The 15,223-nt window shown below is 37.0% G+C and overlaps 1 protein-coding gene across 2 annotated transcripts; it reads left to right on the top strand.

The window, feature by feature from the left end:
• The first annotated feature begins 1,308 nt into the window (after positions 1-1,308).
• Positions 1,309-12,245, top strand: LOC139449335 (transcriptional regulator ERG homolog). Of its 2 annotated transcripts, none has more exons than XM_071230659.1 (4): positions 1,309-1,601; positions 2,051-2,110; positions 3,553-3,627; positions 10,779-12,245. In XM_071230659.1, the coding sequence occupies exons 1-4, from the start codon at positions 1,529-1,531 to the stop codon at positions 11,306-11,308; spliced, it is 738 nt and encodes a 245-aa protein (XP_071086760.1). In that variant the 5' UTR covers positions 1,309-1,528; the 3' UTR covers positions 11,309-12,245. The 2 variants fall into 2 exon arrangements, with proteins under 2 accessions (XP_071086760.1, XP_071086751.1); XM_071230650.1 differs by lacking the exon at positions 1,309-1,601 and adding an exon at positions 1,777-1,879.
• The last annotated feature ends 2,978 nt before the right edge of the window (positions 12,246-15,223 follow it).

Raw genomic sequence — 15,223 nt, 5'->3', positions numbered from 1 at the left:
TCATGGGTTGGCTCAAAAGAACAAACAACAAACATTAACTAGAATCATACTCTGTAACTACACACTAATCAACCATTTCATCCGAACGCTTCATCCTTGTCATCAACTTTGTCAGGCTTCATCCTTATCATAACTTTGTTTGTTTCTTAGTTTGTTAATTTCTCTGTATATTAATATAAGCTGTATTTCTATGCCCAACCCCGTTGTTGACCACATGCTTGATAAAGTTACCAGAATCTGCGCGGAAATAACAAAAAAGTTAAAATCTATAAGTCGACTCCGTCTTCGTCAATGAATCACATTTAAGGTCTATTTCTGCCTGTCCTTACTCTGAATGCAACGTCTGTAGTGAAGTAATTACTCAAACGTCGCTTACTTTCTGTGCAAATTGACAGAAATCCGAGTTGATGTATCTACTTTGTGATGATGGGCGGTGAACATCAAAAGCCAACACACCTGAAATCACCTGCCGATTGATCAACGTGATTTGCTGGTCGATGTTTGCTACTTATTGCCATGACGTCACACCACAATGACCATATCACGTGACAACGCGGGTTACCGCAATCGTTTATTTACTATGAAACTTAAGTTAATTACCACAAAATGGCATCGATGTTGCCACCAACTTGTAACAATACCACTTTGCCCGTGTGTTCCCGTGTTATCATAACTCTTTCCTTTTGTCAATATTGACTGTTTCGCCATTTTGTCTGCACACAATGAAGGCACAACACGCAATTTACCGAGGTTAGAATAGGTGTACTACAGCATCAAATCTCAAATTTGTTCAATGCTGTGCTCAGAAACGTTGCTTGTCAGACCCAAAAGAGCATGAAGGCCTATTTGAAGCCTCTTTTATTCCTCCTCGGGTCGCATTCTCCCCCTCACGCTCACCGCTTATCAAACCATATCTCACAGCATACTCGGAAACCTTTTTCTTTGCAATGGCAACTCTCAGGAATCTGAGGAAATGGCGAATAGAATGAATCTACAGTTAAATTTGCCTGTCTCGGAACAAAGTTGTCGAAATGGTGTTGGAAGCCCTTCTAGATTTGGAAAGTTGTAAACAGCGTCGCACGTGCGTGCCCCCGGTCGCCAGGCAACGCGTGGACGGAAGAACGAAATGACAATAGCGCGCGCGAGCTCCTTTGCCCAATGATGATCGCGCTGCGTATAATTGACGCGATGATTGGCCGGTGTGATTGGTTTTTGATTAAACATGACTTTAGTATAAATATCGACAGTCATAAATCAATGGAGAGCTTCCTCGCCCTATAGCAACGCGTTACGGAACTGATTTAAAATCCCGGCTTCAAAGTTTCCTCCCAATTTCCAACAAGATTTTCTTGTAACCGGTTCTAAGGAGCGCAGACAGTTCCGTTGGGAAATTGCACTTCGCACTTTTCGGAAGCGGGGTTGGAGAGAGAATAATTAGATACATAAGAACAATCACGAAGCCTACTACAACCGAGCCGGGTGTAGTGCTAGTGTGATTGTGGGTTGGTCTGGCTCAGGGCTTCAGACCATGCAAGGATTGAAGCAACAGGAGTACTACCGGGCTTGCACCTTCTCCAGTCTGCCGGCCATGATGTTTCCTGGTATGTTCCGTAATTCACCTCCGGTTCCTTCTAACACCGGGGTTGCCTAGGCTACAAATGTCTGTTTTTTGTGATTCAAGATTTTGTCCTGCTTCAATGAGCGTATACCGTGACTTTGAAAATTGTTGTACTTGCGGCCGCCCACCGGATGAAAACATGTATATTAGCTTTGAATATGTGGAGAGCGGGAAGAAGCGACTGCAGCACTACCAGTAATTTCCTCTTGAAGGATCCTTATAATTTCCTCATCTTTATTGCCTCTTCCTCCATTTTCATCGGTATTTATTTGTTTAAACATCGCCATTCTTGACGTGATGGCACGTATGTCCTCTACCCGAGGCGGGAGGAGCGATAGAAAACAATTCAAATGAATATTAGATTAGTGATTTGACTGGCACAAGTTTGAATGTCAAATAGAGATTTTCTAGCGTTATGCTTCTTGTTTTCAGATCCATCATACGGGAAGACAGCTTGGACTCCTCAACCAAGTCCACAGAACCAGACGCCATGTAAGTACACTATTATCAATACATAATGAATGTTATATTGAATTTATATGATAATGTGTTATGGTTGCCACAAGCAAATGATTGACTGTTTTCCATATTTACCTTGTCACCAGTGGTTAGTTCCTGTGTAAACAGATGTGTGTGTGTTTATACTACGACTGTGATGCATAACAGATATGGAGAAATGTTATATTTGTAGAACTGTGATATAATAAACAGAAAGATATTTAGATAGTTCTTCAGCTGGAACATAACACGTTGCTTTCTCTATCACTTCCTACGGGTGTCAATGTTAAATGCACAACGCATCAGAATTAACCACTATAGAAGCAACATATTCAAATAATATTATTATAAGATAGTTCTCTCTTTGTATGATTTATTTTCGTATTGTTCGTTAAATAGTCTTGACATTATTAATATTGCTGAAGAAAAATTATCAAGTTTCGAACTTGTTCCATAAAAAAAACCATATCTATAAAACAAACAACGGTGTATTTACTTTGATATTAGTATTCAATACCTTCTCGACACACGGACACAATTTTGTTCTGAGTTATGATTTACTTTTGCTTTAAAAATTTTTGGATAGAAACGGGAAAAACGTATATCTCATGTTAATTGGTATTTCGTGTTATTTGGGTTTATACTGGGAACAGGCATATTTAAACCACACTTTAACATGAATGTAATTGCACATTAAATGTATTTTCATTATATTGATGAAATTGTGATTTACTGTTTAATTAATTGCAATCGCGGGTTCCATTGTCATCCTCATCGCCAAAATCAATTTTGACATTATTTTCAAACAATATTTGCCTACATATTTTTTCTTCTTTATTTACAAAGCCATCCAGTTAGCATGAAAACGTTGAAACGTTTTTCGTTATTTTTTCATGATGTGCATTGAAATAAAGGTTTTCAGGCGACTTCTATAAAGATGACATATTGTGTACGTGGACAACAGTAGGTGTAAAGTTTCTAGTGGCTATTCTATTGTGTCGCTAAAGACCGGGTGTTTACTGAAGTTGTCCACGGCTATTGAGCATGTTGATAATGCTCGTCGCTATCTATTGTCGTCTTCTTTCTCACGTGTATAAAGCAGCCTCTCTAAAATTGGTTTAATGCATTTCCGTGTGGTTAGAGCTTCAGACATAGTCAATACCGCACTCCAAACACATTTCAGTTCTTTTAATCTCGTCTGTGTAGGGCTTCTGTGTTATCGATACAGAAAAATACCACCTTTTCCACAGCAAATTTAGTGTGCGACTACAGGCTGGTTGAAACTGCCATGTAGGGCTTTGCCCTCGGGTATACATTAAAATTAAATTTTCTGAGCAGATCGTTTGGCAAGTATTTGGCATGATCCTGACCCCCGGGCAGAGAAGTCTGACCCTGAAATGCACGTGCTGAATGGTTATTCCAATTCTTTATTGTAGGTTATCCTCACAACTCCCTGTCTTCGATTGCAAAGTCGCCATTAGACTCCAATCACTCGCCTTGGAGACCACAAGGTAAGAACTTCATTTTTTAAATTCTATTCAAATGATATTTAAATATTGCGTTGACTCGGGTACCTCATCGGTATACGGTCACATATACAAACGATTATTCAGATTAAATATTATTATGTTTATTATAAATAAACATTGCCCTTGACTAAGATTTAAGAAGTTTATTGATTACGTCAAAATATAAAATATTTGGGATGGGCAACATTAATTGGATAGAACGAGAGTGCATCAATATGTTTGTAAGGTTGTGGTTCGTTGTTCTTATGTAGAAACTATTTAGACTATTTTGTAATTTTCACGATTACAACCAACACAGTTTATAAGCACATATTTCTGGTATTGCTCAAGAATATACTAATGCTTGTCGCTTATTTTATTGGGAAATATATTTCCTTAAGATGTATCCGCAAGGTAATTTTATATTCATAGAAAATAGATTAATTGAAATGAACCCTTCGTTTTTCTTATATTCTTGTAACAAACAGTGTTGCAATCTTACAACTTGATTTTGTGTAACATTTACTTCTGGTACTCTGGATCATATCATCGACATACTATTTTATAATAGTTCAATTGTATCAGCAACAGTGTATAAATATTGTCCACATTTAATTTACATTGATCCCACAATCATATTGCCCTATGTACTTTTCTATTTAAAAATTGTATCGTTGGATTGTTGTATTGCCAGTTTCGTCACCAAATCAACAATGGGATATGCATTTAATTAAATAGTAATGTACTGTTCGCATGACGAAAAGAATATTCAGCCTCTTAGTTCAACAATTTTCATCAACAATTGACAAATCATGAAAAGCCATTTGACACTGCGATAATTTGTAAGACAAAATAAAAGCTCTATGCCCTGTGTTTGACTCCTAACCCGTGATATCCGAGCCCAGTATTTGTTGTGACAAGTCCGAAGACCTAGTGATTTCGGCCTCTAACTACCGGGTAGTTTGCTATGGCGTTTACCGTTAATTATTCCCAGGTGAGACGGAGGTATTGAATGTCAGTCCAAGCATCCGTGCCGGGCTCTTCAGTGCTGCGACACGCGCCTTCATGCATACAATGGCCCGGTACAATTACATGAGAATAGAGCCTTGCTTCGGTTGATCGTTGCATAGAACATAGCCGAGACTTGATTGTATTCTCAGTGACAACGCGATGTCGTGATCATGTATCAAAATAAATATCGCATTACAATCCATGCAAGCATTTGACTGTCATCCATGACAAACGATGGATTTGGAGGCAAAAGTAACGTATTAAGATACCACAATAATGAAAAACGGGATGGACGAAATGAAATATTATTCCCTCATTCCATTGTTCATCAGGAAGGGAATTTATCATTTTTTAATGTGACAAGTAAATATTGATATGTGGCGTTCAAATGGTTTCCTAGTATTATCATCTGTGTTTACATCTCATGCTTATAGCATTACACGAATACAACAATTGTAACAGGTGACAATAGCTCCGTTTATTTTCATCGACTGTTGTTATAAACGAAAATGTCGTGAATACTGAACATAATGATTATTTATGTGACATAAACGTATTTCAATTTTGATAAGTAAATGCTTAGGCTTTACCTGTCATTCTCTTAGTATATTTCTTTTTACAAGAAAGAAATATTTATAGAAACCTCTATTTGAAAAATAACACTTATATGGTATGCGCAACTATTTGCAAACTAATATTGTATTATTGTCTCACAATAGTACACAATAGAAAGATATCAAATAATTAGCTATAATTATATGTTAAAATACATAATATAAATATTTGAAACTTCAGATATAATTAATTGTTCTGTGATATTGGATTTGAGAGTTGATGATACATGAATATCAACCCAATCTTTTACCTGTACAAGGATATATCGAACGAATACTCCTGTGAAAATAATTAATAGTAACTGGAACGACGCATATATAGATAGATAGATATTATATATAACGTATTACTACTTTATATGTTGTCGTTTGTTGTAAAATTCTAAACAGAAATATCCCTTAAATGATATCCTCTCTCATAGTCGCAGGGCGGAGAGTTCCATTAGGGTAAACACGTAAATGGATCACAACAGGATCTTTAATACAAATATTAAATGGCATACAACATGACACGTAATTGATATATTTGTTCATTTGGTCAATAGCGCTTGTAAATAGCTCCCATTTGCAATGCCTGTTTAAAACAAAGTGTGTAATTAGTAACGGGGCAATATATTAAATTTGGTTTCTAAACATACATTTATACATTATTGAAATCAGTAGAATACTGAACAATATCATTATCACAGTTTTTGTTATTAACGATTCAACCTTAAGACATGTTATTTGAATTAATTCAAAATTCTTTCCTATAGCACAGTGTTGCATTAATTGCCTGTTGGTTGTCGACTTGCTTAAAATGCAATTACAGATTATGTTGATAATTCTGTTTTTTAAAACAGAAAATGAAACAAACATCACCATAGCGGCTATGAATGTTAACTACATGCATCTTTCCCAGCAACCACAAAAACATGTTATATTTCACACAGTCAAACATGTACAAATCACATTTTCACTTTCAGTAAACATTGAGAATTTCTATATATTCCAACTTTCGTTTATATCTAACGTTTCATTCCATCCTGTTTACAAAGAGCGTTGGGGGACGAATATGTCTTCCCCTTCCCCTAATTGTCGGCCATAATAAGTTCTTTTCACGACAGCTAATTTGATTCTCCGACCATTCACAGTAGATCGGGTAATTTGAGCTTCGTGTCTTTAACTGATTTGAAGACGGGATATATTTTGCCGCGGCCATTGTTCCATTTAAAATAATTTCTCTCCGATGTGAGAGGCGGTGACGAGGGCGACGTTGTCACGCCACCATAGAGTCGTCGCACGCACGTCAACCACGCCGCCACGCGACACGACGCACACAAACATATTCTTTTCTAATTCCTGCATTTAAACATCCTAATTGAGTTAGCTGCCTTGAATCTAACTGTCTGACAGCAAACTGATGCTCTGTTCTGATAACACGATCCTCTAAAATGTCACGAGGAATAATGTGCCAGAAATTAACTTTACTCAACAACTCCATTAGTTAGTCGAACAAGGGCCTACTTTCCATACGAATATTATTATCGGAAATAGTGATGGGATGTCATTGAAAACATAATCGACAGTCGCGAAACATATACTGTCGTTCCATTTAAAATCTAAATTGTTTAAGCAACTGACCATTATTGTCAATAATAGACAGAAATCCGAGTCAGTACACAGAAATTATTATTTATATTTTTTCATATTTTTTCAATACACTACCAACAAACTGAAACAAAATACGCAATATTGATCATGTCATGCATCATATTAACACAATTTCCTATCAAATAAAGTACATGTTTTGAAATTATTTTTGTTTCATTCATTCGGTTGTTTGAGGTGTGAAATGATCTTTGATTAATATTTTGACCTCGGAAAAAATAATACGATCCTATAGAATAAATTATAACATTTAAATCTTTTTATTTATTGGAAAGGAGTATTATTGCATATGATTGTTGATCTACGACTCAGTGGTACGGCTTTGCGCTGACTGTGGTCCTCCCAATCGTGTCCCGCCATGAGCTATTAGGCCCGTGTGTGAGAACTGTCTATTGATCCAGCTATCAACGCATTATATCTCTGTTTGGCCAGTTAAACCTCGTTCATTCACACTTTACGAATTCAATAAGCATGTTATGAACTATTTATATCATGCCACCGATGTTATTGCAAAAATTTGACAAAAGTAATAATAGAAAAAATAGATAATAATGTGAAAATAACAAAAACGGCCTTTAGCATGTTCCGTGTTTCCAGAGATTGCGTACGTCTCTGGGTGTAAGGAATTTATGTGACGCATTTTCAAAATATATAGTTGGCACCAAATTCATTATTCGCATCACAAAGGCTTAACTTCCTAAAGACTTTTGATATTTTTATATGCTTTACTGTACAGTACTGTACCGTACTGTGAATGTTCGTTTTATTCCTAACGGAATATACATGTTACTAATATGCCATAAAACAGTTAATAGTTCTGTATGTATAATTAATCCAGATGAACTTCGCTCATGTAATTATTCTCCTTTTGTAATGTTTGTAATGTGATCAGGTGAATTACGTCACAGATATTCAATATTTTCCAGAGTAAACAATATCAGCAGAATATATATTTGGAATCCGATAAAGTTTCATTTTATGAAGAAATTGAAATTGACATTAATATTATAACCATTATTATTATTTTATCTTTTTTAATTATATTTACCATTGTTTTGGTTTCGGTGTTTCGTGCTTTATTGTTTTTTATGCAAGGAATAAGAAAAGAAGAGTTTTGATACTATTGTGGACAAAATGTTACGAGGTTTACGAGAAATATGAACAATAAAGCAAGCAGATATAGCTTGCGCAGTAAAAACATCGATTTTTCATTGAAACAAATCAATAACCAATCAATGTATCTCTCCACATGATCATTTATGTTTCAGTGCAAGAATTATGAGGTCACAATAACATAAATGTTTGAAAGACGTTTTCGAGGTGTTAAGTGTAAGTCAGGTCTTCTGACGACAAAGACATTTTTGAGGCATTTATTAAGCTTTATCCTTGGTTTGCTAGGTGCATTTAACTTGAACGTTAATATCCTTGCTATTGGCTGATATGGGACATTGTATTTCGTTATAATGGAAGACCCTTACAATGTGTTTGACATGGGTGTACCATAGGCCGCGAGGCTGAGAACAATGCCAGGCATAAGTACACATATTTGTTGTAAAGTTATTGGCAACGTGAAGATACTAAGAACCTTCATATCGTTAACTTTCCACACAACCTGGCAATAATGCCGGTGTTTGTAGCTATTGTCAACAACACAATGTGTTAAACCGCTCCAACACAAGGCGTATCGCAAACACATCATTGCCCCTATCTTCACTTACTAACTGCCAAGAATTCATTTCAAGTTTCTCCATGGGCCTCTCGTTTAACAATCTGACAAATTCGGCTTTAATTCAACATTTTTTTCTGATGTAATAATGGGCGAATCACATTTTCATCATTTTCAGAATAACAGGCAACCTCCCTGTGTTTTGATTTTTGTTGTTCAAAGAAATACTCCCTTGTCTTCTCTTCTAACGCCCTCATCCTTCTGAACAAATTCTACCACTCCCTTATACCCACCTAATTTGTGCAAAAGCCCAAACCAAACCCTCTGTGGTTCAACACTAACTAGGATGGCTGCCTTCCAAGCATACGGCCCGCATCTTGAGATAATTTTACACTGAAATTATCAATTATGATCGGATGGCCATATGAAGGTATTTAGTCATACAAGCACGTTTGTGCTATTGGGGGTTTAGTAAACACAATTAAACTGGGCGTGTCGGACCCCCGTCTGCTTGTGAGAGCGCACATACAAAGACAGCGCCCAGTCTAGTCTAGCTCCGTGCAGCGTCTATATATATATCATTCCTCGTCGGACACAGTAATATAAGATGTGCGCTTAATGCATCTCAAGGACGCTGATGGACTGTATATACCACGAGTAGGCATTGACAACCGTTAACGCGAAACATCCTACTTCTTTCTATTTCATACTCATCGCTGACATTTTATTGGAACAGGATCAAATGAAATTTATGAAAAAGGCGGAAATTAGTTTTCCGTGGATATCTCTGATAGAGTATTAACAAAATCTTTCTCTAGTGTAAGTGTCAGAAATCCTCTGTTCATTTGTTAATAGGAATAAGACGAGACACTGGTCTTATAATTACCAATTTCGTTGTTCCCTTTTCCTAGAATAGATGACAAACACTTTCATGCACTGGTGAATTTATTAGGAATTAGGTTTTATAGCATGAAACATCTTACCAATATGCAGTATTAAAAGCAAGACGTCCGTCGCTATAGCTGATGATCACATTAGAAGCTACCGTTGGTTTCTCTGAACGCTCGTTAGGTGAAGGGTTCATTTCAAGGAATAGAAAACAATTCATGTTTAGTTATAGCCGAGTCAGAATTCAATTATAAAGGTAGTTTAAACCGTACGACAGAGACACATGTAATTATTAATGAGATATATACCTGTCCATAAAATATTTAGGTATCCTTGCGAGTTATAAAATCGATGTTATCCTCACAAAATAAACACATACATTTATACTCATGCTCTAATGTCTCAATACATTTGTGCCCAGACTCTGATCTCTCCATACAATGTATGTTAACATTCATGCTATATTCTCTCCATACATATATACTCATGCTCTCTACCCACCATACATATATACTCGTGCTCTCTACCCACCATACATATATACTCATTCTCCCAATTCTCCATACATATATACTCATTTCTTTACCCTCTCTATAAATATACTCAAGCTATCTACTCTCCGTGCAAATATACCCGTTCTCTCTACCCTCCATACATATATACTCATGCTCTCTCCTCCATACATATATACTCATGCTCTTTCCCCTCCATACATATATACTCATGCTCTCTCCACTCCTCCATACATATATACTCATGCTCTCTCCCCTCTATACATAAATACTCATGCTCTCTCCACTCCTCCATACATACATATATATATATATTTATGCTCTCTCCATTCCTCCATACATATATACTCATGCTCTCTCCACTCCTCCATACACATATATATATATATATATATATTTATGCTCTCTCCATTCCTCCATACATATATATATATATATATATATATTTATGCTCTCTCCATTCCTCCATATATATATATATATATATATATATATATATATGCTCTCTCCATTCCTCCATACATATATACTCATGCTCTCTCCACTCCTCCATACATATATATATTTATGCTCTCTCCATTCCACCATACATATATACTCATTCTCTCTCCGCTCTTCCATACATATATACTCATGCTCTCTCTCCTCTATACATTTATATTTATGCTCTCTCCACTCCTCCACACGTATATACTCGTGCTCTCTCCACTCCCCAATACATACATACTCATGGCCTATCCTCTATACATTTATATTTGCTCTCTCCACTCCTCCACACGTATATACTCATGCTCTCTATCCTCTATTTTCCAGGCAGCGGTCAGATCCAGCTGTGGCAGTTCCTGTTGGAGTTGTTGTCGGACAGCCAGAACGCCGCCTGCATCACGTGGGAGGGGACAAACGGGGAGTTCAAACTCGTGGATCCGGATGAAGTCGCCAGACGCTGGGGGGAGAGGAAAAGCAAGCCCAACATGAACTACGACAAACTGAGCCGTGCACTGCGGTACTACTACGACAAGAACATCATGACGAAGGTTCACGGCAAGAGATACGCCTACAAGTTTGACTTTGCCGGTTTGGCTCAGGCCATGCAGCCTGCCAGTGCGGACCCTACCTCCTACAAGTACCAACAGGACTTCTTTATGTCATCTTATCACAATCCTAAATTAAACTTCATGAACGCGCATGCGCCGATGCCTAATTCTTCGTCCAGTTTCTTTGCCTCTCCGTCAAGTTACTGGTCTTCCGGAGCCGGCGCCAACTTGTATCACAATATCCCAAACCACGCCATGTCCCACCATCCGTCACACATGCCGTCGCACTTAGGGACATACTATTCATGATCGGCCCCAGTAAATTAACGTCATCCCTTAATTAAAATGTTGGAACGCGAGTGTCGGGTCGTTTTCCCAAGAGCCAAGCCGTCCAGCACTGGAGTAAGACGAATCTAGACTTTCAGGGAGCTAAATCGACCCGTGCTTATCGGTAAAACAAATTGAATCATCGGGGTCGTGGTAATTAATGGAAGGAAATGTTAGAGAGGGTGCGACAGATTAAACTCCCCTCAATCGATACCTGATTTTCGGGCCTCTTCTTTTAAAGAGTTCCCGAACTGATATGTATCAGCAACAGCGGAAGACGCAGACAAGAAAAATATTCTGCAATTAATTTTGTTCTCCCCTGATATACTTCAAGTCAGAGTCGCTATCTCGACGGCTGGAAAATTGGATTTCCTATCCGGCTAGTGACGCGACGTGTAGAAACATGGCATCCTCAGCATTATCGCTTTCTTAAGTGCCTTGCAGCCCATCTTTGTGGGGATAGTCCATTTGTGGAGAAATAAATATCCTCGATGGAGGAAGATTGATTGCAGTTGGAGGCAGAGGAGTGAGTCTCAAGATGACATCAATGCTGCTGGTTGCACACAGGAAAGGGGCCATTCATCTCTGCTCACCCAGGCACCTTACAGCGACCTAGGCCATGGGGGACACCAACAAACTTGGACAAACAAATTAGGCCAGTTTTTTTGCAGTGAGTGATGATATCGGGTTGGTGAGAGGGTTAAGGTGTGACGGTTCCTGGAATATTGTCTGTGGGCATATCTCCGGCAGCATCTTCTCCGATCCCACAAGTTGAATTGTGGACCTGTGACTGATATTATGGTACATTATAACACCTGGTGTCATGTGCTACTTGACGTTGTGTCGGACGCTGTAGTCCGAACATGACCGTTGTTATTGAACTCGTGCTATGTGACGTATTTATTGATCTTGTGATGTCTCGGGGGTTGTTAATGCTACCTCTGAATGCTTGTACATAACAGAAAATAAAAACTGTACATATATTGAATTAAGCTTATCGTTTCTTGATTGTGGAATTTTTGTCTTTGCATGTGATTGTGACGGATGTCACCAGTGGGGCAGGATACGCTCACTTTTCGGTATCATCTCGAGAGTGTTCATCAACACATGCTTATGATATATTCGGAATCGTACACCGGAGATTTTTTACCATTATAGGAAAAGGTTTTGTCGTAAATATTTGCATGTCAACACCATGAACAGTTTTTAAGATTCAGTAGAGCTGGGTGGTGTGTGCTTCTGGTAGGACAGGGCATGGTTACCCTCTTCGCGAACACCTTGTGTCATCATTGATTTTCATATCCGTCAGCATAATGTATCACCGCTATTTTGGATTTTACGACATTGGAATCTGTTTCGGTAGACAGTTGAGACCAGTTATTGTCTGGCGTTGACGTTTTAGCCAATATTATAATGCAGCTCGTTGTGTGTACTGTGTGTTTATATCTAATATCTACGACCTGGTGCTTTCTATGGGACCGTATTACCGTTGCCAGTAAACAAGATATATGGGGTTTAAACAGAATTATTTGGTGAAATCGAAATGCATGACATACCTGTTCGTGTAAATAGGTTAATATGACACTACTTCAATAATAAGATCTAACAATGCAGTCTTTGTATTGTAAGATAGGCACATGCATACTTGAACAATTCACTGTTATTGTTTAATCAAACCTGCCAGATTCTGACGTGTATTGACACTCCGACTGAATCATTCTAAGTTTTCATTTACCGATTTCTTATATTTTATTTAAATCATGTAACTTATTTAATCACTAACTTGCATTTTTCACAGCATAACACTAATACTTGACTTATATATGTGATTTGTATTGTACCAAATATAATAACATATACATTGACTTCAAATGTTACTTTCTTTACATCATCATATAACTAAATATTTATATAAACCTACCGTCACATTTATTCTTTCTGAGCGTTACAAGTTTACCCTTTTCGTGAACACCTGGTGTCATATAGGATTTTTAGGTTTAAATTCATATAATATTCACAGCTATTTTGCCTTTTACGCACAATCGAATCCGTTTCTGTGGATAATCAAGACTGGTTATTCTCTGGCGATGACGTTTTATGGTCTTGTTCAAAGTTAATAAGATAATGCTTTTGTTTTCATCACCGAATTACTACACATTGAATTTTGTATGATCAGTGTATTTTGGTGGATTAAATTTCTGTTTCATTAAGACATTTTCTATATTTGCTCATGTACTATGCGACAGTACTCAAAACTGATTGGACAGATATAGTAACATGTCATTGTATTGCTGACAGTATGCATATTCTAAAAATACGTAATGACGCCATTAATATTTCATGACGTCACCTCAGTACACTAATAAAAATGATATTCACTACATTTTTATATATAATTTACATTATGTGTATTTTCTATGGAATTAACACCAATCAAGCATCAACGCATATAAGTATGATCGTAATATCGTAAACATAAAAGAATGTCTATATGCCAGTTACGTTTAGATATGAAAAATGAATAAATGAAAACGTATCGGTTTTTATTATGATACGATTATTGTACCCATATTAAAAAGCCTTGGAAGAAAATAATTATAAAAATGATCATAAACGGTTTTTTAAACACGAACCGAACATCCCCGTTCATTTCTGTGTGGTTTCCAGGTGACATTTAATAGAGATAAATGAATGATACGTGGCGGTTGATTAAAAATGACTACGTCACACTGAGTATTTGTTTCGTTTTAAAACAAGCGGAAATACTATAGAACCGGTTATTTAGAATTTTACAAACCTAATTCAACAAATACTTGCTTCATTTGTTTCGAGAAGGCCTCATGCAAAGTTTGAATTAGACAATATGAATGTTATTAATACAGATAATATAATTTCACCCCCATCGCCACGGGAAAAATCGTAAACGTCAGCATTTAGGTCTTATTTCGAATAAATTCTTCTCTGTGTTGTTTAAAGAAATAAGGATGTCATTTTCAACTTGAGTGAACTCTGTGATTCGAAGAATACAAACAGTAATGGGATTATGGCTAATTAGCTTCTGATACGACTTCATTACGCGGACCTCGGAGAAAACAAGACTCACGCGGACGTCAAAGAAAACAATGATGAAAACGAGGCTCTGAGTCAGAGAGCTATCTGAGCTGTCATCACTAACTCGAGAAAGTAAACCCAATTCGCTGGGACCCGCGTCCTTGCAATATAGCACGTGCACAGGCATTAAGAGATGATCTGGTGTGATTGGTAATTAAAAGCATGCTTTGTGTTACCCAAGCTTGTCAAAACATTAACTTCAATTTTATTCAAACAATGACGATGTGATGTTCGAAAGGTCAAAGATCTAGACCACGAGCCTGGATTTTATGCTTGAATTTAGATTTGGATAATGCAGTGCTCATTAAACATTGAAAAATATTTTTAATCGTTTCCCTTATTCAATTTGTATTTCTGGTAATTAACTTTTGTTTTCGGGAATGATCACGACGCGGTGTTGATTTGAAAATTATGCTTTCAGTTAAAAACAGTTTCAAATGTAATTAGGTATGTACACAAGTTTCTTTCCAATTAAGAATAAACATACGTTTTACACAAATTACGGTAATACTTTTTTTTACAGTTTGGTCAGAGCAGAAAGTTCGTGTTGAATAGGTTTAAGCTCAGATAAGTCATGCTCAAAAAATAATTTCACCAATTTTCTGAGTCATGAAGGTCAGTCACCATCACAAATACAATGTTACAACTCCCCTGACACCTGGTGTTCTAAACCACACACTAACTGTATGTAACATTACAGTCACACAGTATGTTACCGTCTGGACATATTCTATTAGATTTGTGTTTGTTTGTTGTTTAACGACACACTCAGCAATATTCCTGCTA

Source organism: Haliotis cracherodii, unplaced genomic scaffold, assembly GCF_022045235.1.
Source record: "Haliotis cracherodii isolate W230 unplaced genomic scaffold, xgHalCrac1.p SCAF_10, whole genome shotgun sequence".
NCBI classification, from domain to species: domain Eukaryota; kingdom Metazoa; phylum Mollusca; class Gastropoda; order Lepetellida; family Haliotidae; genus Haliotis; species Haliotis cracherodii.
Note: the sequence above shows the minus strand (reverse complement) of the source record. Positions and strands in the feature narration are given on the sequence as shown.